We start from the raw sequence: 25,305 nt of genomic DNA on the forward strand, positions 1-25,305 counted from the left end.
ATTTATATCTGGTCAATTACATTGAACATTACTTATTCTCCAGGGAATTCCTGCTCTCCCTCAGCACAGAAGAGAGGACCAAAGTGCATTTCCTGTACTTAATAATAACACAGTAACACCTATAAAAAAAAACCATTCCCATTAGATTTAAAGACCTTAGAAGCAAATATACACATTCATTATAAAAGAAAACAGAAATATCTTTTTGGAGTCAGTATTAACAAATGCTCATCTCTGCCTCAAGAAGCTTAACTCCAAGAGAGAGTAAAATATGTGTGTGTGTGCGGGGGGAAAGGTCAGTGATGTAGGAGACCTTTCCCACAGCTGTACCTTCACTCTGGAATACAGGCAGTGGGCAAGTCTGCCAGGCTGCAGAGTAATGCCCCAGGAATGGAAGAGTCATCAGCACCAGAAGTTCCCACCAGCAGACCAGTGCTGTAGGTCCTTCTGGGAAGATTTACAGCTGGCATTTTGTACCAAAGAAATCACCAGCTAGACTTTGTTAATCGTGTTATCATGCTCAGTAATTCATACAGCTCTCCCACAGCAAAACCTTTTTATTACGGAATTTCAAAAACCAATACTTGAATTTTAAACTTTAATATGAACTTACATTTTAAAACATTAAATTACCCAGTGAAGCGGACGTGAATGTGAAAAAAGGCCATTTCCTCCATCATTTCATTAAATTTGAAAGTACTTATTTATTTTAATAAGTAGAGATGTCCATATGCCAGGAAATTAACATCAAAGAATGTTAAATATGCCCAGTATCACTTAAAAGCCTATGGAGCATTATGCATTTTCAGAAATAGCATAACTCAGCAAAACTACTTTCCCAGCTGTTACTTTTTATTACAGTTTCCAATAGTACTTTGGGGGGAAAAAAAGATGAGAATGTTTGCCATACTCTGCACTCCTGTTCATACTGAAATTATAAGATGCAATGTTGAATGATGTGTTCAGGTGCCACAGTACACCACCTTCCCTCATTTAAGGTCTTCTGCTAATGCCAAACAGATGGTTGCCTACAAATCCCTCTTCCAAGGGCTCCTGTGCAGACCTCCTCCACTGGCACGTGTGATCAGGGCATCAAATGGACTTGGACTATTTCCTTTGAACAGCTATACTTCAGTTAGCACAACGGGATAGAATGATGACTAATATTTTGATCACTTGAACCACCCAGACATTTTTCAGCCTTCAGAACCCATCTGCAGAACTCGCAGGGGTTTCCCTGCAGAAGCAGAATTTCACTGGCACATGTTCTGAAAAGCTACTTGCCATTTTTAATAGGGGCCCATCATGCGTTAGTCTAATTTCCTAAAGAAATAGGCTCAAGTGTTTGAGCCTTCTACTGCATCTGGGCTACCAACTCCCCTGCCTTCAAACCACATCTTTCAAACTTACTGGGTAACTCTGACCCCATCTGAGAGAAAGAGGTGATCTTACAGATACAGCACTGCCACTGGTTTAGTGATGCACAAGCATCAACTCAGGGAACAGTGGCACAGAGCACAACTGGAGGCCATGAAATAAGCTCAGAGCTTCTTAGGCACTGGAGACTTCTCACAGGAATATGAAGCACTTAACCATTCATAGAGCTGCACAGCCCTGGTGTTTTAACAGCACAGAAAAGGAAGCTCTTAGTACCTTCTCTAGCTCTACCTAGTCTTCACCTCATTACACTCTGCTTCAGCCATCCATGCATTTAACACCGAGCCACCTCTCAGATGACTTGCACAAATTTAAGCTAGAGGTAACTTTTCTGGTTTGCACTGAGAGCAATTATGTCCTGCAGGCATCTGGGGAGCCCTTGTCCAAAATAAGCAGTAACTGAACTATATGCACTGAGCCCTTCTTTACAAAAGTCACATCCAATGCTCTGCAAACACCTTCACAGAGCAAATCCCCTTCCTCAGAGATCAGCATATGCTAATAATCATGAAGATAAGTGTCTCAATTTCATGTCTCCAGCAACAGAAATATAAATTGAAAACACGACCTGAAGTGCCGCAGAAGCTTCCAAGCTGGAATCTCTCTGAAAAGCTCACGTCACCTCTGGGTAGGAGCAGACTAGCATCTGGCATGTAAATTGGCTTTTCATACCCCAAGGGGCTAGAAGGCTCCAGCAGCAGCCTGAGACACACCACCACACCTCAGGAGCAAAAGACAGCATGTAAAACTGAACATGAAGTGATCTAAACTCTCCATGACTGCACTGCTGTGCTACCTCTGGGTACATCTTATTTCTGTACTTGGGAAACACGTTCACACAAACACAAAGCAAATGACATAACTTTCACTTCTTCATTCTGAGTGTGTCCACTCAGTGGTTTGTTGATCCAGGAGCTTGACACACGGGATGAGCCCCGGTGCTCAAGGACCAGATGATGTGAAATACAGCAGGAGGGCCCTGGGAGGTCCCAACCCAGCACAGCGCAAAACCAAATGACCAACATTTAAGGGACTTTTGTCACTTCAGCTCTAGCTGTGAGTGTATAGTGTGGAGTTGGGACACATAGGAAACACTTGTTTCACTATTCCACAGAAGGAAAGCAACAAAAACTGCAGTCACGTGCCAGTACTCATCACCTTCAGGTATTCAGCTGCATGGACTTCATTTCTGAGGAAATTTGTTCATTTCTGAGGAAATTTATACACCAAGACAGTTCAGAAAACCTTGCAAGAGAGCCAGAAATCAAGAACCCCATGTGGAGCCGCTCCTCCTGAACTGCCAGCTGCACAACTTAGATGTTGGCCTGAATACTTTAATTTATATCAAGCTAAAAAAAGCAGCAATGGTCAGCATCAGAGACCTCAGTTCAGCCACACTGGGGTGATGTGACACATGGCACCCAGCCTGCCTGGTCTCACAGCATGAGCTTACCCCACAGCAGCTGTGCTAAGGAGAGATGTACACGCCTGCAAGGTTGTAATCCTACAGCAGCGTGGAGAAAACGTGCATGGAGTGAGTGAGACTGCATTCAAACAGGAATGCTGGGGAGAGGGCTTACTTCAGCCATGGCCAGAACAGGCTGGCTTAGGTTAAACTCAGCTAGTACTGTTGGGAAGAAAACAGGCAGGATGGGGATGGAGGAAGATGCTGCTCAGTATTCATGGCAGCAAAGACCCCTTCAGTGGAAGAGTTACTTGCTGGCCAAGTCTTAGATATTTTTTAAGGAGTTATGTGTTTCAAAAGGATCTCACCCTTCTGAGAGCTCAACCACAAGGGCTCCATGAGTAAGCAATACCCACCAGCCCCTACAATGGCAGGTCAAGTGCCAATCTTTACATCTCTGCAACAGGGACAGAGGGTTCCTAATTCTTCACAAATGAAACCATCATCTCCCTAATTATCCTGAAAACATTATCAGTCCACAGTCCCACTCATCTCTCAATTGGGCAATGTAAAGAGATGGAAATGGGTGGGAACACACACTTAGGAAACATTCATTCAGGGTTCAGTTGAATTAAACCCACTTGCTTTCCCAGCTTTACAAAAACAAAAGCTTGATACTCGGGTTCTCAGTAAGGCTTGACATTATTTTTACACTGCAGAGCAATGTACCTCTTCAATAAATCATTCCAGTGCCAATAGCCTCCCTTAGACAGAAAGACTGCAGAGATGACCCTTAAAATTTCAAAGGAGAGTTGAAAACATTTCCAGAAAATCACTCAAGTGCTGTTTAAGGATGTAATTTATATGCACAGCTCTGCACTCCATTGCAGGAGTTCATATTTATTTAATTTGACAAGTTAAAAGTGTGCCCATCCAACTTTTTGGGCATATGCAGTCTTTAAAAAAAACTTTGCAACTTAAAGCCAAATGTTCTGTGTATTGAATAGGAAAATAATGTAATCTTCCTCAAACCCACTGGAAAAAAAGGAATTAAACGGACTAAGAGCTTCAACAAAGCACTAGCACAGGGAGAAATCGAGTTTGCTGATGAAGGAAGAATTAAGCTCCATAGCCTGATCACCTCCAGAAGACCTGTTAGCTGTGCTACCAACATGGTCTCCCCCAAAGGAGGCAGTCTCCAAGGTAACCAAGGTCTCTTCCATTAGCATCTGACAAGGTGGGATGTGTGGCCTCAGAGACTGAGCACAGCACTGGGACCTGCAGGGAATTTCCCACTCTGCTGTGCATGGCATGGGGTGGATCCCCGAGTTACTTACACTGCCCTGTCCCCCAGACCCCCACATCCACCTCAGAGACACTGCAAGAATTACAATTCCTTCAGCTGCTAAGAACTCCTCCTGCAGTACCAAAGGATCTAGATGAGACTCTCTCTAATTCTTCCTTTCTCCAGTAGACATGTGACATTTGACACAGAACAAACACGGCAACAAGAAACACCTCTATCCCATGGCAGACCCGCCCAGGCTGGTGGAATGTCCAGCCCTGCCCCACTCACCACCCCTGCAAGGCAGCCCAGTGTGTCACATCTGCTCCTTGGGCAGGCAGGGAGGATCCTGCTCTTCCAGGATCATAATGATGAAAAACTGTAAATATCCTATAGCACATTCTGCAAGATGGAGACACTTTTTGGGAGAGGGGACAGATAGGGCAATTCCTGGGGCAGAGATACTGAAAAAAAGATTATCTTCTGAGCAGTGACTGGAAAGGTACAAAGAAGCCAGCTGACATAACAAAAATAATGGAAATAATTCTACATCTACTGCATCAACTGCAGTACTGGCGTGGCTCAGCCATTTCATACAAAGACTCTGCTTATATCCTGAAACTAGAATTCTGATTCATTCCTTGATTATTTCATGCTTGGACTATTGCAATAATGTTTGTGCCAAGCTACCTTTTTTTTTTTAATCCACACACTACAAGACTATTCAGAGCTTCCGTGCTTGCTTTGTTTCCCACTGAAGTATCCTTGCTGTTCACCTACTTTTTTTCCTCAGTGTTATTCTCCTATATGTGTTCAGTTACATATGAAATCAAGATTGAGACTCCAATGTATCAGTGCCATCATTCAAGAACCTCAAAAACAGCAGACTCCAACTTTGAGTATTCTCCAGTCCATTTGCTGAGCTTGCATCACAGCTTCTACCCAAATACTGCATCTTTCTTTTGCATGCCTAAAATATATGCATTTCACGTGTTCTTATGTCTAAGGAACTTCAAATATTTTATCCTTTTGCCTGTTTCAGTGCCTAGAGATCAACTAAATGGACAACTTTTTGCTGCACTTCAGCACATTCTCAGTCCTTTGAAACAGTGCACTGGTTGTTGTAATTCCAGAGGTTTTCCACAAATGTCCCAGTGTTCACACTGAAAGAAAACGCAACAAAAAGCACAGTACATTTAAAGAAGTGAGAGGTCTCCCCTCCCCAGCTAAAGCAGTTCTTTGTGCTCCCTCATGTGAGGGGAGATTGCCACAGCTAGGATTGCAGCAGTGCAAAGTAAAAATACTTGTGATGCACTATTGGAACAACTATATCTGAAGCTCTGAAAATTTCATCTAGCATCTGTGGCTGCTATTTTATACTTCTGTGCTGTGCTAGGGGAAAAAAAAAATCATGAAAGAGTGAAAGTTGACGGGACTGGTTCCTTGTACATCTTATAGTTTAGCCTCTCAAAGCTGTTCATCTGCCCATGGCTGATCTGGTAAGAAACAGTAAAGAAAAAATTCAGAACACTCAAAAATCAAAGATTTGCTTTAATGCACTTAAGCATGAAAACCAATCAAATTCTAGTGAGAACCTTGCCCAAAAAAAATCAAAAAGGGAATTTTACCAGATCTGCATCTGACTTTTAAAAATCCAGTCAAGCATTTCAATATAGACTGGATATACCAGGATTGACTATGACAGTACTTGGAATAAAAACTGGAAAAACAGTTTTCTTGCACACAAGAAAAGGTGGCAAGAGAGAGAGAGTAAACAGTATTAATGGTATTCAATAATGAAATCGTGTCTGTGTCTAAGTAGAAACTAAATTACTATCTGAGGTTTCCTTAGCAGATTATTTAGAAACTTGCCAATAGACAAACAAAGTAAGTGACAAGACTCTCAATCAGAGCTGTGTTCCCCAGCAATATGGCTCAGTAAAAATGATACAGACTACTTGGGCTGCTCCTGGCAAGGTTGGCTCTCCTCAGGGAACTGCTAATGGTAAATACTCAACACAAGCGTGATTGTGAATTCCTTATTCATGCTATGGTTAGGAAGATATATCCTGTTCTCTGGGATAGGAATGTGACAGCTCATTTCTTCATTCTCAGAACAGAAACAAAAGATAGTATTTTGTACTAGTTCCTTCACAGGGGCACAATAGCTAAGGAAAGACAGAAGACATTCTCCTTGACATCCTCCTAGTGTGTGCACGTTCAGATGCAGATTCTGCAGACACAGATGTGTCTCGTGCACATCTGTAAAGTGTTGTGGACATGAAGACTCATGAACCAGAAACGTCAGAACACAAACAATCAAAATATACAGATGGTAATTCCTGTTTATTTGAGAAAACACACAGAAGCAGCTTTAGCCGTGCACATTCAAAATCAGGGTTCATGCTCAGACAGGAGCAGCAAACTCTCAAGCTATGGTTTCCTGTGCTACCCTTACGAAAGGGTGTAGCACTGATTTCTGGAACAACTGTTCCACTAATAAGATGCATATGGAAACGAATGCCTTGCAGCTGGTTCCAGCAGGGTTCACTGAAGACTACTATTCATCTGTGATGAATGCAGATAAAAATACTCAAAGCTCAGTTTACTGATCAGATCAGATATTAATGGAGATGTTTTTCCTACTTCTCTCAGCTTAGGTCTTCTTTAGAATGTCAGCTCAAACACGTGAGAAAGCTGGAGAGCCAGAACCTCCTCATTTTGACTATCCTGCATTTAAGGGAGATGAGTACTTTTACAGAGGAATGATAACTGAACACATGGTGTGCCAGAGTTTTGGTCAATATCAAGATTTATTATTCTGAGGGACTGAAGGAGTGAAATACTGACCACAGCAAATAGCCCATTAGTTACCTCGCAGTTCAATAAGTCTTGATGCTTTCCTTACTGTGTGCTGATTATTTCCTGTCCAATTCACATTAGCAGCTTATTTAATGAGAACAATCCAACCAAAGAGAGAAATTCACACATTTACAAAGGATATGGCCAAGTTACATTCCATCACAGTTAACACCATTTGCTGTTCTTTCAGGAAATAACCATTACCCATCATTCCTGTTTTAATACCAGCAATTGCTTTGGAAAAGAACACTCCATTCTTACATTCACCACCGGTTATATTTTAAATAATAGCATCTTAAAGGACAGCAATAACTGCCTAAGTGTTGTAGGACAAAGCATTCACACACTGCCAGTGTCCACTAGCTTGACAGCATGGCCAAAGTTCCTGTTCTTAATGGACACCTTTCCCCACTCACAGGGTCATCTCTACTCTTGTAAAGCCTATTTTTCTTCTATTAACTTCTCCTAATGCTCACGGCAGTTGCACAGAATCTTGGAGAGAAAGGATTCAACATTTTAGACAGAAAAAACATCAGTAAGGTCACGCACAAATAACAGAAGCATCATAAGCAGTGCCAATAATTTCACATAGAATATGAGAGACTAAAGGTACAAAGAGGAAAGATGCCTTGAATACACCATAAGATTAAAGGGAAAAAGCAACTGTATGAATTTTTTATACAGAATTCTCTTTACAAAGCCATAGTTAGATAAACATCTAAAAAGAACACATCTACATCCTCAGCCAAGGATTTTTTGTTCTCTCAGAAGTCCAAATGGTTTTGATTACTCAAAAGAGTATTTCTTGAATGAGTCAGCTGGCAACACTGAAGCTGATCAGCAGAACACTCATCAAGGGAGGAGGGCACACCGACCCTGCAAGTGCCAGCACCCCAGCTCAGCTGGGAAACTCCAGTGACAAAAGCACCATCACCTACAACATCCTGCCCCAGAACAGTGCAGACCTATTCCCTACCATTAACCACAAAAATTAACACTGGGAATAATTATATATCACATCTTTAACCTGAAGACTCAAAAAGGAGTTTGCTGATTTGGGTAAGCCCCTTGCTACTTCTGGTTTTCCACAATCTCATACAATGATTGTCACATTAATTTTACAAAACAGCTTTTCAAAAGAAAAGGGATGAGTAGATACAGGTCCTCCAGAGCTGCCATCAATTAAGGTACAAGCATCTGCATCAGCATCTCACACTGTAATCTCCTCCTAAGGCCCTGACCCTGAAGCCACTCATTTTTTGGGCTATTGCAAGGCAAACTAGGGTCTGCTCACATTCCCAGCAAAGTGTTCTGAGCACTGACAGATGCAGCACTTGACACTGAGAGGCATCTTTAAACAGCTGGCATATTATGCTCTCTGAAGAAGCACACATTACACCAGGCAGGGCCAGTCAGAAAGCCCTGGATCTAGTTGCATATTTCCATAGGCTTTTGTTTGATGTATTGTTTTGTTTTTTTCTTTAAAAACCAGTTTACTATTTACAGAAATATGTCCACACTGACAAAAAAGCACCTGAACTGCTACTGTCTGTCACTATCATGGGTACTAGAAACATACTGAGTTCTGGGGCAATTATAAAGATATGCTAAAAATCATTTCAAACCTGTCTATTCAATGGTCAGCCTAACAAAAACAATGACTTGGAAAAGCAAAGACTGAAGTGAAACACACTGAAGATCCACACATACTTTTTGTGACTGTCCTGTGCCTATTCCACATATCTATTGCACTACAAGTAAAGTGGCCAGTCCCAGTTTAGGAAGTCTTTGGCAAACTGTGAGACACAATCATGGAATAAATACTTTGCCAAAAGATACATGAATACACACATACAGAGAATTCCCCCTAAAAATGGCATTTGAGCTTCTTAAAAACCCTAAAAAGAACATCTAGGAGATCTCAGTCTCCGTTCAGTCTTGCCATTTCTATTTAAAGACAAGTTAGTCTTCTGTTCTCAGCATTTGCCCACTTCTGAATTTGGTTGAAAGAGCTGCTAGCAGAGACTTAATGAAGTTTCTTCTAAAGGGCTGATTGTGTTTCCTGCTGTCTTTTTGACAGAACCCATTCAAAATGGGCCTTCTTCATTTAATTATCCAGTCTTTACTTTTGCAAGTTTTATTTCTGAACTAGAATAAATGTTATAGTCAGAATTGTGTCTGTAGATAACAGGGTTATTTTACAAGGCTTAAAATAATTTCCTTTCCAGCCAGTGAAAAGAGAAGTGTGGTGTAGCTTTGTACACAACCAGAATTCACAGGTTCCTGTCACAGGCACCTTTAGGAGTGTGGGTACCTTATACAAATGTTACAGGTCCCAGGGTTGTTCAACACCTGATCAATGACTGAAGTTTCTCCTCTCTAAACTCTTGTGCCTGACAGGATCAATATGACCAGACAGCACAGGGCAATGCTATAAGATCACTCATAAAACTGGGAAAATTCCTGATCTCCAGAGTTTAAACCAGCTCCTAGGCCAGTCACCCTTCACAAGATCTTGGAGCAGCAGAAGGGCTACCAAGGGCTACAGGCTACCAAGGAATTAATCTAAAAGCAGAGTATAGGACAAATACATCTTGTGGAAGATGGATATTTGAGGGCTCTCTGCAACATGGCTGTGCCCTTTTTCCACCCTCAAGCAGGAAAACCACAACTGGCCTCCTTCTTTTGGACCCCTCCATCCCTACCTCAGGATTTCTTACAGAAATCTTAAGCCCAAAAATACAAAAGCTCTGCAAGCAGACAGGCACAGCCATAAAAAGAGAGGTGTCTGTGCTGCTGTAAATCAGTTCTGCTCAACTGAAATCAATATAAATCCGTAGCTCAGCCTAACACCATGGTCTATGCTGGGCTCAGCAGAAGCTGTCCACTGGCGGCTGTCAGGAGCTATCCTGGTCTTGTTTACTCCTGTTGGCAAAATCCCTTAGAAGAAACTCCAGATTCACCAGCTCCCAGCCCAGCAGAGACTCCTTCCCTGCCCATAATTGCTGGGGCTGGGCCAGCAGCTGTTGTACAAATAACTGGAGGGGAGCTGGCCTGACCATCTGAGGATAGGGAAGGGAAGCAGCCTACCAGATAATGTCTTGTATAAGAGCTTGGAAACCACTGACACAGGCTAATTGCTTACTGCAGAGTGAAGTTTCCCCTCTCTGTAGGCTCATTTGATGGAAACTTCCTAGGCACATCCAAAACCCTACCCACAGGACAAATGTTAGTACATAAAGTGCTTAGCCAAGCCCTGCTCAGGGTTCCTGGGAAATATATTCTGGGGAATGGGGAAGCAAGGAGAAAGAAACAGATAACATGATCATCCTCCTCATTATGCTCAGCAAGAAACAAACATCTGTCTGGTATCCGGGCTCTGCCACCCACCATTTATTCCCACTTTCAACTTAAACACAGAAACTCAGCATTTGCATTACCTCTGGTCCCCTCAGTGAGCAAATATGGACAAAATGGCATCAGTAAGACAGGCTGAACTGGCTGAAAATCAAAAGTGGCCATTTCTCCTACATTACTGAAATCTTTATATTTTACTCGCCTGACCCCGCTTGCAAATGAGATAGACTGCATTTTGAGATCTAATAGAGATAATTTGTGTACATTGATGGAAAAAACCTTTACACTTACCTATAATCATTCATTCCCATTGAAACAAATGGTTTGGATAAAACAGGGGTGTTGGCAGTCAAAAAGTAACAGTTGCATATTTATCTGGCATCAGCATTCAGTCCTCTTAGAAAGTAGTATTTTTCCTTTAGCTAAAGCTAGCCCTGCAAAAGGACCCTCTTGGACAAGCAAAAGAAGTCTGAAACATACCTCAGATCTTCCAGAAATCCACACACAACTTCAATACAATTATTTAAATCTTCATAAAGACATTTTTTAGACACTGCGTATCTTCCACAGAGTAAACATAGCTATTAACACTATTTCTAGAACACAGCAACCAGCGAATCAAAGACATCATTCTGAAGTGCATTTTTATTTGTGGTATTTCAAAATTGTGTGGGTACATGAGCTCTTCCATAGGACTTTATGAAAGCAGTGGGACAAACAATAAAATACCTTTCCAGGATCCTATCTCTTCAGCATCACACATCCTGGCTTGACGCACTGACAAATCTCATTGTTGTCATTATACACTACCACAAAAATACATGCACAGAAACAAATAATTGTAAAACTTCTGGGGTGTTGGGTTTTTTTTTGTTGTTGTTTTAGTTTTTTATAAATCTGGAGATAGATACAGCTATAGATATAAGGATGCTAACAGTCTTCCTAGAAGGCCCCAAATGGTAAGCAAATGGTGAGCTTGGGAATGTACTGATTGGACCAGAAGAGCAAAGAAAAGGTTTGGGAGTATACCCAACCAGGGATATGTCATGCAACTAAAACAAGACTGAAAGGAGGAGGAGAATAGTAAGGCAAATCCTGCAGGTAAATGGCAGAAATGCAAGAAAGGAAGGGCTGTGTACAGGAGGAATTTGCAAGAAAGGCAGAAGAAGAAAATACACTGTAAAACTAATTTAAACTGAGCACAATAGTAATAAAAAGCAAGTAAACAATTTGACTCTGGAGACAAGATATTTCAGTGCTCTGAAGACAAGTCACTCACCCGAGTATGCCCAGTAAGGATCCCCTGAAGCCTTTCTCCTCCGGATCTGCACAGAACTCCCATGTCTGCTCTCGTGCAGAGAGCCCACGTAACCTTCGGTCAGAGCTGCAAAGAAAAGAAGCAGGAATCATTAATAAAGTGGTATTGGCTCCCTGCAGTTCACAGAGTAAAGCTTCAATCTTTGTTGAGCAGAGACTACAAATTGGGTATTGCTTAAAAGAATTTAAGAGGCATGTTCCTGAAACCTCCCCCATCCAAAGGAGAAGCCAGGACTCACTGATGCCATTATTCTGGTCTGGATGCCTGTGCAACTCCAGAAATTTCCATAAGGAACTCTGATGTACACAAACAAACTATATGAGCCTTGACATATGACCAAACTTTGTTTAGACCCAAGACTTTACTTGGCCAGTGACTACCAAACTATGTCTGCTAGAACACCCATTGTGCCATACCAAGGACTTACAGTGTGAAAGGGAGAGGACAGGAATGGAGAAATCTTTGTGAAACTCCACAAGCTAGAAGGTGCAAAACTCAAGTAAACCAGAATAAACCCCACATCCTACATTCCAACCCAGGATTTTTTCTTTTATACTGTCAATAATTTTTATTTTTTCTTTTGTAAAGGAATGAATTGCTTCCATGAGGATGTGGGGTATTTTGGGCTTTTTATATGCATATTTGGCTTATTGTTTCTATGCATCTGATTGAACCAGAGTGGAGGTGTGTAAATTCACAAATGTCAGTAGTAAGTCGGCAATAAATTCAACTACATTTCTCAGAGCACCATAATAAATGCACACAAACAAAAACCACCTTAGATCCATAGACATGGAATGTGAGGAACAAGTATGCACCAAATGGCTTTATGGAAATTTAAGCCCAACTTCTCCCAAACCACTTATTTGATCAGTAAGAAACTCGCTGAATAATTCACATTAAAGCTTCAGAAAACCCCATAAAGCACTGCTACCCATATGCAGTCACCAAGTGCTGCATTCCCTCCCAATTACAGCTGGGCTGGAGAGAAGCCTGGAACAGGACTTCATTGAACATCATGCACCAGCAACTCAGAATTTGCCTTTCTTTCCCTTTGGAAAAGCTTCTGGGAGGCTCCACACTTGCACCACAGAAGCAGAGAGCCTGCTGTGCCCGAGGTTATCCACGAGTGCTATCCAGCTCTGTGGACAACCTTCCCTCTGCAAGGTGGATTTCTGCACATTTTGGAATCCTGAAGTGATAGGAAAAGTCGTGCAATTTCAGGAAAGGCAGTGCAGGTTTGCCCCTGCCAAATCATCTCTTGTGCAAGCAAAGGTACTAATTGTGCCATTTGAATGAGTTTTCCAGATTCCTTGGCAACTTTCTAAATGTTAATTCACCCTAGGCTGCGAACTAGAAACACTGGAACACATCATGCTACCAGGGATTTGTAGGGAACATGACCTCACATACCTTGTTTTCCTCTCTAAAATACTAAATTAAACATCTTGCTTTAGTCTTTTTTTTTTTTCTTCATACTTTTGTATGTCTACATGGTTAGGAGGCAACAGGCACTAATTTCAACAGGAAAGAACGGGTGTGGGATGTAGAGACCCAAACATTCTTGGCAGAAATAAACACAAAACTGAACAAAGATAAGACACCATGAAAATCCTGAGGATGAGAAAACTGCAATAGCCTAGGAAGATGGCTGGAAAGGCTATCAGAAAAAATCAGCCCACTTATTCACTTAAAAATCACATGTGCTGAGAAATACACCTAAAGCCCCTCCTTGTTACAGCAGCTTTCTCCTTTCCCTACAGAGAAGGAAAGTAATTGTGGGATTTTTGTTGCTGAAAAATTCTGAACCTTTCAGACAGGAGGAACATTGGATACTGCCCCCTCCAAAGAACAAGGTGCTCCTGCAGGTGCTCAGTGAGCCCTCCTGTGTGCCTTTACAGCCACAGAAAGGCACTGAGTCAAAATAATCTGTATTTGTTGAGGGTACAAGGGCTACGAGTCAGTGCAAAACATCTCAGGTTGTAAACACCTTTGTGCTTCTAGCTGGAACCATCAAAAAGCCGCATGGTAACCATGGGATGGCCATGAATCATACCACTGATTTTCAGTGTCTTCTGTGCAGAAAATTAAATTATGCAAATCCAAGTCTTTATGAATGCCCAACCTTAATGTGAAATTGAACATTTGCTTCAGTCAGCACCTTATTCATGCTATTCTTAACCTGGCATTCTTATGAAAATATGCAGTTTTAGTTTTCTGCATAGATACTTAATAGATTTGTGCACTTATTTGTATTTATAAAAGGTAAAGAGACATGCTGTACACAAATTTATTTCTACCATAAAAGATGTTACAAACCAGGAGGGAGCTCAAGTACTTTGCAAGAGAACTATGGGAAGAGACTTGCTAGTTGCTAAATAGCTTCTGTAGGACTGAAAAAGAGACAAACTGGGACATCCTGTTCTAAATAAAATCCTGCACTACTGCTAGATAGCCCAACATTAATGTCAATAATCCCCTTATAAACCTGCAGTAATTCAGCAATCATCACTACACTTATTGGGTAGCTGCAGAAACTCTGGGAAAAGGTTGATAGCTCAGGATCTCCGGCCATGCTGTGAACTGGGAAGAACATGGTCTGGTTATTGCAAAAATCATTTTGCACCAAAATCATTGCCACAGCCATCACCTTCCTCCCTCAGCCCATTGCATTTCTTCATGAGGCCACAGAAACACTCCAAGAAAACACAAGTATTGTGTTAGTGAACAAACAGATATTGTTTGCCATATCTCATACTGGTAAAGTCTTCAGAAAACCAGACTAAATCTCGGGGTGCTTCTGTTCTTTGGTGTTAATTGGGGTCAGTGGACTCCCTCATCCTCAGGAGGTGCAAGGTATAGAGCAGAGCACACAGTGGCTTTTCAGATAAAAGTCTGGAAGAGCTGAAGCATTCAAATCAAGTGCTTTCTAAAAAGAATGTCTTCATACATCAAAACAATCTTACGTTTCAGGTAGAATCACTACTTTTTCCAGATTTTGGGGTGGAGGTGGGGAGGTACCTTCTGACCAAAACAACCTGGCAACACCAATGGAAGTTTTAAGTTTGAGAAAATATTTAGTTTATATTAGTACCAATCACTGCAGGATTCCAAAACTCTTTTTTCAGCTGGGAGACAGTTAAGAGCTCCAGAACAGGGAGCAGTCAAGTGGTTTCCTGCTCCACTCCTGCAGAGCTGGATGCTGGAGAAAAGCCAGCAATTAGACTGGTCCCACAGGGAGCAGCCAGGAGAGGCTCCTCTCTTCTGGGAACCCTGCAAAAGTTGTGCAAGTGGAAATCAGGACAATAGGAGGGGCAGGAACATGCTCCAGGAAGGCTCAACATGGAGCAGCCAAATTAGAGGGGTGGAATAGAGGCACAGAGAGCAGGAGGGAGAGATGAAGAGAAGGCACAGCAGAAGCCCTTGCCTTGCAAGGCTTCCTTTGATCCATCACGCCAGTGCTGATGGCAGAGGGGAAATGAACACCATAATATATGGTCTGAGGCTTGCAGATACACGATTAAAAGAGAAAGGGAGCAATTGCACACTCAGATACACAAGCGTGAAATGAAATCCTGAGCAGCTCCCCTGGCTGGCGGTGCAGCATCGGTGTCTGCAGGGTGCAACGCCCGCAGCCCGAGGAGCTGTGCTGGGCTCTGCAGACCTGCTTCTGCAGAGAGGACAGGATCCTTCAAAGCCAACACGGACAAATCTCTTACACACCATTTCCTATCGTTTTAAGCAGCACTGAACGCTACATGATTTTCGATGATGTGCTAAATGAATCAGCCCGGGCCACAGACCTGCAGATGGCAAAAGAAATGCAATGCTGGCTACACTCAGCATCCTGAGCAGCTTTCCATTCACTCTGTCTCAACATATTAACTTTCCAATAAAAATTATTTGATAAGTGCCCTCAAAGGTACGATAAGGTAATTCCTGCCTGAGTACCTTACTGGTATTCATAGCTCACATGAAAACTCAAAATTTTATCCCCAATCTACCTTAAATATAAAGCTATTACACTATTCAGAGAGATTATACCCTCGGCATTAGCGTTCAAAAGGTATCAAGCCATCAGCTATGAAAGAAAAATCCTTTAAGATCGATATGTTATGTCTGAATGGTGAAGTCATTGGTTATAATGGTAGATTAACTAGATTCTGTGCCACACTCACATTATTTTAAGCTGTCTTTGAAGACAAGGGTTGCACAAAAATCTGTTTTCAGCTATTGCAATTAAAATGGGACAAATTCGAAGGTACACACGTTGCCCTCCTCATAATCACTCTGACTTGCCACCATGGAGTAGAGTAGCAGCTGAATCACTGTTTTATTCCTAGTCCCTAATGTGTACAAACTTCTTAAGTAAGTAGTTCAACACAGAGCTACAAGCCAGCCTGTGGAGACAGAGCCTTGACTATTGGAGTCTGGAGTAGTGTTACACTCTGAGAACACTTAAAGCAGGGGAGTTAAAAGATCTTGTTAGTGTATAACAAAAAAAAGCATTAAAATCATAAGGAATTCTAGCAATTAGCTCTGAATCAAATCAATGCCTGCAGAAAAGCAACTTTTCAAAACTAAGAAAACCATTCTTTTCTTGAAGACTGCACAGCACTGCATTTTAAAAAGGCATCAAAGCAGAGAGACATTACTTGAAGGGCTTTTATACCATCTCTTAAATGGAGATAAAGAGATGAGTGATCCAATACACCCATCTGCAAGCCTGAAGTTTCATGCAAGCTTCACCAGAAAAAAGCAGCACCTTTATCTAGGTGCCTGCACTGTATTTTAATTGGACTGTGCTAAAGAGAAGCAGATAGGCTGGAGACACTGCAATGCTATGTGCTGTAACACACACTCTGCTGAAATGAGTTCAGGCTCCTGGGCAATTTCTTAGAATAAATGTTGCCAAATGAGCCAGAAGGAAAGAAGAAAGGAAGGGGGGAGGAAACTGATAGATAATAGCTTTATAATATTGGACAATTAAAATATTTTGCACAATTAGTATAAATAATACTTAAATTCATCTCCCTAGGCTCTTTCATGGTCAAATTACTAAACACAACTAGGCTATTTGCCTTAAATATTTTACCACCCTTTGACAGCAAATAAATCTAGAAATATTACAGGCACAGCTAATTCATTTTGATAGTGCACTACTTTTAAACAGACTTTTCAGACATGGATCTCCATATTTTGTAGATTATTTATTATCTTGCCAAAGAGGGATAGATACTACAACAACACATAGTAGCCAGACAGCATCAACAAATTATATTCTGAATGAGACTTCATCCCTTGATAATGCTGCAGAGATCTCTTATAATTATCAGATAAAAGCCAGAATCTGTTCCCCTATGAACACACAGACAATTTTCACAGCCTTCCATTAATGAAATATGGGAGTTAAAAATGACGAGTTTCTCACAACTTAAGTGAAATAACAGATACCCAGATGCTACATCTGCCAAGAGACATGTGTCCCTTTCCCAGATGACAGTCACCCAGACAGCCCCTTCATTCCTGTGAGTGGAACCCACAGGTCTGTTCATAAAACTGACACGGAGACTTCTCACACTGTTCATTCTCTGCTGTTCACGTGTCTGATAGATGATGTGGTAAGAGCACAAATCCTAAGAACAAGAACATAAATGCAGAGCACAGCAGGCTTCTACAGGAACTAACCAGCAGAATGCAATTGGAAGATGAAAAACAGTCCAAGGAACACGCTGTCAAACTGTGGTGATTAAATTAACTAGCAGAATTAAAAGCCCTTATCCCAAACACAAATACAGCAGTCCCTACGTGTGACCCTGGCTAAACTCTTGTGTTCAATGCCATAAGTTAAATGCAGTGCAATTTTGTAATACTCCATCATATAAACATAATGCAAGTCCCAGAGCTGGTGTGGGCAAGCAATGAAAAGAGATTTGCAGTACAGTTTTTCCCTTGTATTACAAGGGACGGAGTTTAAGGGCAACAAGAAAGTCTGCTCCATCAGATGCCAAACCAGACCATGGGCATGCCCAGTACTGTGGTGCCCAGTGCCATCAGCCACTCTCCCCAGAGCAGGTGCCCTCCCAAGGAGAAGCAAATCAGCCACGAGCTCCCACAGCTCCTGCTCTCAGCCTGCCTGGCTTCATAAGCCCGATGAGCAAAGCTCATTAGCAAGACAGGGAGGCAACTTCAAGTTGCATTAATGATGCTCCATTAAGGGGACTCAGAAAAAGAAGCTTGGGAGGCCAGGAAGAGACAGATGCTGCCGGATGATTAGAAAGGGCTTGATTTTGCATTTTCATGGTTTACACTTCACTGGCATCAGCTGTGCAAGATGTGACATAGTTGGTAAATTTGGACTACTGATGTCAACCAGCATCACCTGCAGCACTTGTTCTCAAAGTCAGCCAGATAACAAACAGTGCCAACAACTTCCACCTCAAGATAAAACCACACAAAATAAACCAACTGCAACATCGCCCCTTCCAGGAGGATGATGCCCTGCAGCAAAGCTTCTCCCAGAGAACTTGCAGAATACCCTAAGGGTTCTCAGTCTGTGGAACATGAGCTCCCAACTACCCATGCGTGAGCTACATGCAATGAAAAAAGAACCAAACAAACCAGTCTGGTATTTGTCCCCTTGAAGAAAGTGCAGATAAAATAGCCCAGACAACTGCAGCGCTCCTCCAGGAAGGAGGGTCTGCTGCTCATGTCACACTGCAACAGCTGAAGAAATGAAGGAACACTCATCCCACAACTCTGGGAACTGCAGACACATCAAAACCAGCTGTTTGTAAAACCCTTATCCTAACCAAACTGCTCTCTGACACTTCCCAGAGAATACAGAAATAGACATTTACCTTTAAGACAAAGTTTTCAAACAGACTGGTATTCTAGGCATCTAAGCTGAGCTACCTTCAAGAAGCACATTATATTCTAAAAACTGGAGTCCTTTTAGACACTTCTGATTTTGGTAGTCAAAGAGAAAAATAATTGGGAGCACCTGAAAACTCTGTAACCTTGAAAATTCTTGGTCTATGCATCCCACAGACCCTCAGACTCCTATTAACCATCATTATCCGCATTTCTTTAAAGGAGGAATCCTCATCCTTGTTCATCCTCTCTCCCCACTGCCCTTCACAAGGGTCCTGTCACCTCTGGATTTTATTTGCAGCAATGAGTGATGCAAACACAGAAATAAAACTTCAGAGCAGAGGTTCATATGCAAGGCTGACCTCCACAGAGAAGCTGATGCTCTCTCAGCCAGCACTGAATCACAGCAGGTACTTGGGAGAAAACAGATAAACTCAATTCTCCAGTATCTTGGGTAGCCTGGTCAGAGTGAGCCGAGGCAATGAAAACCCAGGTATGGGGTAAAGTCACTGCTCACACACCAGCTCCAACACCTCTGCACTGTTTCCCCAAGGACAAGCTTGGAAAAAGCTGGAATCCAGAGGTAGCCCAGTATATTTGTGCAAAATCCATCAGCCCAGGCACTCTGAGAAGAGGCTGCTTTGGTCTCTTCATTCAAGGCATGGTTTATCTGGGAAATTTATAAACCACACATGTACAATGGAGTTTGTACCACGGATTAACAATGGCAAAAGGGAGCCTTATTTCACTTCTGGCCTTACTGCAAGTACCCAAACTTTAAAGGTTTTGCAACAGAAAATGCCATGGCTGGAACCACCTCTCTCACTCTTCCTCTCACAGTCAGGTGCTGCAGCATGCATGGTGTTAAAAGAGCACCCTCTGAACAGCAAATAAATGTGACCTTAATGGTGTATTTTATACTTCCAGTACCTTGCTTAATGCAGAATCATACCATTATCATTTCACTAAATCCAGCAGTACTCACAAAAACACACAAACTTATGCGAAATCAGCAGTTCCAGCTCTCTGCTCTAGAAAGAATTTGTTTGTATCGACTGCCAGCATTTGTGGTAGTATAGCCTTATTACATTTTCAAAATGGATTCCCCTAAGTACATGAAGTATCTTGGTAAAAGAAAAAATAATAGACTCATCCAAAGAACCATAGCAAGGACCATGGGACACAGACGTGATTTGTGCATGACTTCTGTCCACCCCCTGCCATTGTTCCAGACAGATTCCTGCCTCCCTATAGGCAGCCTATAATTTAATTTCTTATCCTGTCATCCCATCAAAACCTTTGCATTCCATCAGTATAGACAAGCATCTATCTACAAACCAGGGTCTTTGCTTAAACTTTCGCAGAGTCCCCACAGGACAATTGTTGTACAAGAGCTTCCCCTCTGCACTCCCTGCTCTGAGGGTTCACGGAGTCCTCACTCCAAGGCATCCCTCCAAATTCACCCTCCTCTAACTCTGAAGGAGCAGCACATCCAGCATTCATCCAGCAGGAAGTGCAGGGCACAGTGCTGATTTCAGTCCCATGGACAACACTGAGGCTCTTTATGAAGCCAACAGCGCTGCTTCACTGCATGACATGAGATCAAACGTGTCCCATTATCAAGTTTTCACAGACAGGGGCTCATCATCTAATAAAAATCCCTCATTCTTTATACAAAATGATTTTTTTAACCTGTGTCCTTTGGCCCATTTAACAATTCATCGACTGTGCAAAATAAAGTGAGGCCACATCAATCTCTTCCTGGTTATTTGGTTCCGGCTCTCAAATTAATGCTGAAGGTGGAAAGCTCAATAAAGAACTATTTAAGAAAAGAAAGAAGAAATGCTCTAGTCCCACTGTGAGATGTCTTCCTCTCAGTTTGCAGTCAGGTCTCGCCACCTACAGCTGCACAATCTCCTGGAGGAAAGATGGAAGAGCATAAATGTGCATGCTCCCCTGGACTGAGCAGAAATAACTTGAGATTTGTACCATTCTCTGCTGGAACAGATCAGCAGTGCCCAGGTAGCCAGATTTAGTGCCTCTGGCATGTGACAACAATTCCAGCCATATCCACAAAAATTATTTTGGGATCAAACTTAAAAGCTGAGTAGAACTAAGCAAGCAAATATTCATTTTCAGTTGTGTAAAAATGTTTTTAATTTTGGTTATAAGCTACAAAACAAGTTTTTTCCTTTTTTTTTATGCTGACAGCTTGCATTACATACAGATTTTGTAGCAAAGTGTTTCATCCACACTTATTTCCCAAAATATAAATCTAAAGTGGAAGCTGACATAAATAGAGATTTCTTTGGTGCTGACTGAACAAGTTGTTAGTCTGGGATATATGCCCCAAAAACATGGCCCACCATTCTGAGAACTCTCTCCTTCCAAATAAGTTGCACTGTTCAAAGGGAGAAGACACTAAATACTAAAGAGCTGATCTGTAAACTGAATCAAATTTCCATCTTGGCTTTTCAGTTTCTCATTAGTTTTTTCACCCAGGGAAGACATTTTTCCAGAAATTTCCCAGCCGGAAGGTCTGGTGTTATTTAGAATCCCAAACTAATACTTTGTTCATTTGTCATTTGTCTCCAGAGAATTCAATAAAGATATTGACATAGAACCTCATACTACCAAGTGCAAGAGCATTAAGGCCTTTGGCAGCAAGAATATGAACAAAAAACCAAACCAAACAAAAAACAAACAAATAAAACTCACGGAAAAAACACAAAGAAACAAAACAAAAAAACCCCACATACAAAAAAACCCAAAACACAAAAACTAACAAACAAAAAAAACCCTAGTAACATAGCTCAGAAGAAGCAATTAGACCAAAACTAACAGCAGTGGTGCTCATTTTGTAATGGTACAGTGGTGGTATGCAGCACAGGGTCCCTGCTCTTCCCTCTCCAACCAACTGAACCATCTGGAGGACAAAGCAAACCCCATGCTCCATAAATGTAAATGATGCTATACCAAGAGGAGGGAAGCAAGCAAGAACATCTCAGAAATATTCAGCTGGCTGGCAAACTTAGCAAAATGGGCTGATGTAAGTGAGACATTCCACTGAAGATAAATGAAAGGCTATGCAGTGGGGGAGAAATAATAATCAGTGCAGGAATGAAGTGAGAGAGTGCTGTTTAGAAAGCAGTAATGCAGAAAGACTTGAGTATTAGGGTGGATAATGAATTAGATGAAAGTTCATGCTGCAATACCACTGCAGAAAAAGACAATTGCTATCCTGGGCCACAAGCACAGAGATACTGGAAGCAATAACTCAGTTTCAGACAGTTTTTGGCAAGCCTGTCACTGCAGTGCCACATACTGTTTGAGGCCTATTACTCAAAAAAAAAGTAAAATTAATTTTTAGCAAAAAATCTAAGACCTGGGGCAGGGGAGGGAGGGACGACAGGGGATGACACATGACACATGAAATGAATCAAAGCACCTTTAACACCGACCTTGCACCCTCCTATTCTGTGCTGGCTGGGGCAGCCTCAGCCCAGGCTGCTCAGCCGTGCCTGGGTGTGCTCATCATCATCATCTCCAGCCTCCAATGCCTCACTCTACCCTCTACCTCCTTGTTTCATACATCAATTTTCATAACAAGCCTCATGAAGAGCTAGATTTTAGAGTACTTGTAAATGGTGATCTTCAAGATCAAGAAGGGCTCTCACAGCACAAGAGTGAAAGAGGAGGAGATGAAGAGCTCTGTAAGGAACAAAGGGATGCTTTCACCTTTTGCCGGGCCGGAGGAGCTCAAATGAGCACCATGATTTCAGCAAGTGCCAGCTTTGAGAGGAGGAGCTCAGTGCACACAAGAGCTGGAAACACCACACGCTTTGCTGGAGTGTCTCTGCAGATCAGCTCTGGCTGACAGCAGAGAGCTGAGCACACAGGATCAGCAGGAGAGGCACACAGAATTCCTGATCCACCTCAGCAGGTCCCACAGTGCCAGGACAGCAGGAAGGACACACAGAATTCCTGATCCACCTCAGCAGGTCCCACAGTGCCAGGACAGCAGGAAGGACACACAGAATTCCTGATCCACCTCAGCAGGTCCCACAGTGCCAGGGCAGCAGGAAGGACACACAGAATTCCTGATCCACCTCAGCAGGTCCCACAGTGCCAGGGCAGCAGGAAGGACACACAGAATTCCTGATCCACCTCAGCAGGTCCCACAGTGCCAGGGCAGCAGGAAGGACACACAGAATTCCTGACCAACCTCAGGGACCATGAGGAGACACCTCAGTTCTGGCATGGGTGGAAGACAGCCAAGAGCTGTACATTCCATGTCCAAGCCTTGGCTTCCCCCAGGGCACCCCTGCCCAGGAATGCTGCTCCCTGCCCACTGCAGTCTCAACCACTCTGCTACACTCCCATCTCCAGTGCTGCTAATCCCAGAGTTAGTACAATCACTTACATCACTGAAAAACACAACAAAAGCACTGTGCCTTGGAAGGCTGGAGAAATCTGGTGTACAGCCCACAGCCTGACAAATACAATTGTTTTAGAAAGGATCATAAGAATCCCCATGAAGATTTCAGCCCACCTGCAGGAAACAAGGATGTTGACTGCTGCAGGTTTCTCACTTCCCAAGCCTTGGCTATTTAATTACAATACAGCTTTGTACTTAGTCCCCACTTGACTCAGAAAGCCCCAGAATGGTCCTCAATACCCACAGAAAGTTTAATTACTCCAGAAGATAACTCCTCCCGGGCGAGTTAATTCCAAAGAGTGCATGTGTTCCACAGTTGTTATTTCTGTATTTTATGCTTCTTTTATGCTTTTACTGTGAACTGTAAGCATACTCCCAGACAGTCAGTGTCAGTGTTGAAAAACAGATTCACCCTTTTATGCAACACTTAAAAAAATTTCTTCATGCTTATAGTCTGTGTTCTAGTTTGTCAACAAAAAAGAGATACATCAAAACAGATATCCTCCCTTACTCTAAGCAACTTAAAAATACATTAAAATTAGGAAATTACTTTTTAAATAACAAAAGCATTAAATATTGACAACATATCAGTGTTTGCTCTGTGACAACATTTCTCCTTCTCTCCATGACAGGGATCAGCAAATCTGCATCTTACGACTACAAAGAACTATCAATACTGCACAGACTATCAAAAATGAGTTTTCCTCAAAAAAAGGCTGCTCACCATTAAATATGCTCTTATTGCTGTTCTTTTTTGCATTCTCCATACACACCACAGTCTTTGCCAGAGAAATCAAAAGTAAGTCTATTCATAAGAAAGCCTCTTGTTGTCTTTCTTTTTTTAACCCTCAATTCATATTTTGTAAACAAGAAGCTCAAAGCAATCAGTTCCAGTCAGGCTTTTCAGCTTTGGATTTAAATCCTTTCATGACTTCTGCAAAACATGTACCCAAATTTCAGGGAGGGGGAGGAAGAAGACTCCTGACATTGTAATTTTCTCTGATGAACAAACTGATGTATCACAAAAAGGCATCCACATACCCAAGCTACTTGCCAACTGACAACCAAATCCAATTTGAACACAGGACCTGAAACAGTGATAAAAAAGGTAACAATGATTAGAAAATATCATCTACTGGATGTGATTAGACTTAAAGGTGCAGGAATATAGAGACTGATGGAGAGCATACTTAACAACTGATCTGATCCATCTTAACACAGAATATACAGAGTTCACCCTTGCTCACATGGACTGCATCTGTTTACTGCACTGCTCTGATGGGAAATAGAAGATACAAACACAAGATACAAAGTTAAAGATACAAGATCTGCTGAAATACCAAGAAACTGCAAGAAGCTTAGCTTCCAACTGAGATGGCTCAAGTCATTATCCTATTAAGATGGATAGTAAGACTTGCCAGGATTTTTGAAGCCCAAAACAATCACTGAATACCAAAAAAAACACAAAACAAAACAAAAAAAAAACCACAAACAAACACCCCAGCAAACAATCCTCATTTTTGCCCCCAAAACACACAGCATACACAGAAGAGAGAGACAGAAGCTGAGGCTTCCAAACTGAACAGCAGCAAGGGACCAGAGCCAGCCTCAGGGAGAAGGAATCAGGGACAAGACTGAGCCACAGGGAAGGTGATGGAGGTTGGTGCAATAGAGAAAACCAGTCCCAGACTCCAAGAGACAGGCTTGGAAACAAGTCATCCTATCAGCTTTCTAAGCTAAGAGCCTGCTAAGGGACTGAATCCTGGGAGCTGTGTGGTGGGGGAATGGAGCAGCAGGACCATTTCTTTGGGGTGCTACACAGAAAAGAACACAAAACTCTCAGACACAGTCTGGGCTGGCTTGCAGAGCACATTGAGGTGGCAGGTCTGACAGGTCAGCAGGACCACAGCAGCACTCACAAAAATAAAATGTTTTGGGACAGGAACACAAGAGCCTCCCCTGGCTCCAGGCAGGTGGAGCAGAAGGGCAGTGACAGGAGCCAGGACTGCAGAGCAGGGCTGCCAGGGCACCCTGGGGACAGGGCAGGGAAGAGAGCACCCAAACACAGGGCAAAGCAAGCAGCAACAGAAACATGGGCAGGCGCACGTGGGGCCAGGGACCAGTCATGACTTGCAATGGCACTGACCACTTCCTTACCAGAAACCCACTCTCTAAGTCTAAGCACTACAATAACAAAAAAAAAAAAAAAAGCCACTGAGCAGGAGGCTGCTTTTGCAATTTTTAGCCGCTCCGCTGCAGCAGCGTGGCGTTAATGCAAAGGAACTAGACCCTGATTTAGCTGGAAACACTCCACTGGAGAATTTTATTTT

General features: G+C 42.3%; 1 protein-coding gene across 1 annotated transcript in view; it reads right to left on the minus strand.

Annotated features, from left to right (window-relative positions):
* The window catches only part of PTPRG (protein tyrosine phosphatase receptor type G), a 387,945-nt gene that overhangs the window by 289,835 nt on the left and 72,805 nt on the right, over window positions 1-25,305 (minus strand). The window contains exon 2 of the mRNA XM_062500771.1: window positions 11,626-11,730. Within this exon, the coding sequence (XP_062356755.1) occupies window positions 11,626-11,730 (105 nt within the window). The remainder of the gene's footprint in view (window positions 1-11,625; window positions 11,731-25,305) is intronic.

The sequence above is a fragment of the Cinclus cinclus genome, chromosome 12 (assembly GCF_963662255.1).
Source record: "Cinclus cinclus chromosome 12, bCinCin1.1, whole genome shotgun sequence".
NCBI classification, from domain to species: domain Eukaryota; kingdom Metazoa; phylum Chordata; class Aves; order Passeriformes; family Cinclidae; genus Cinclus; species Cinclus cinclus.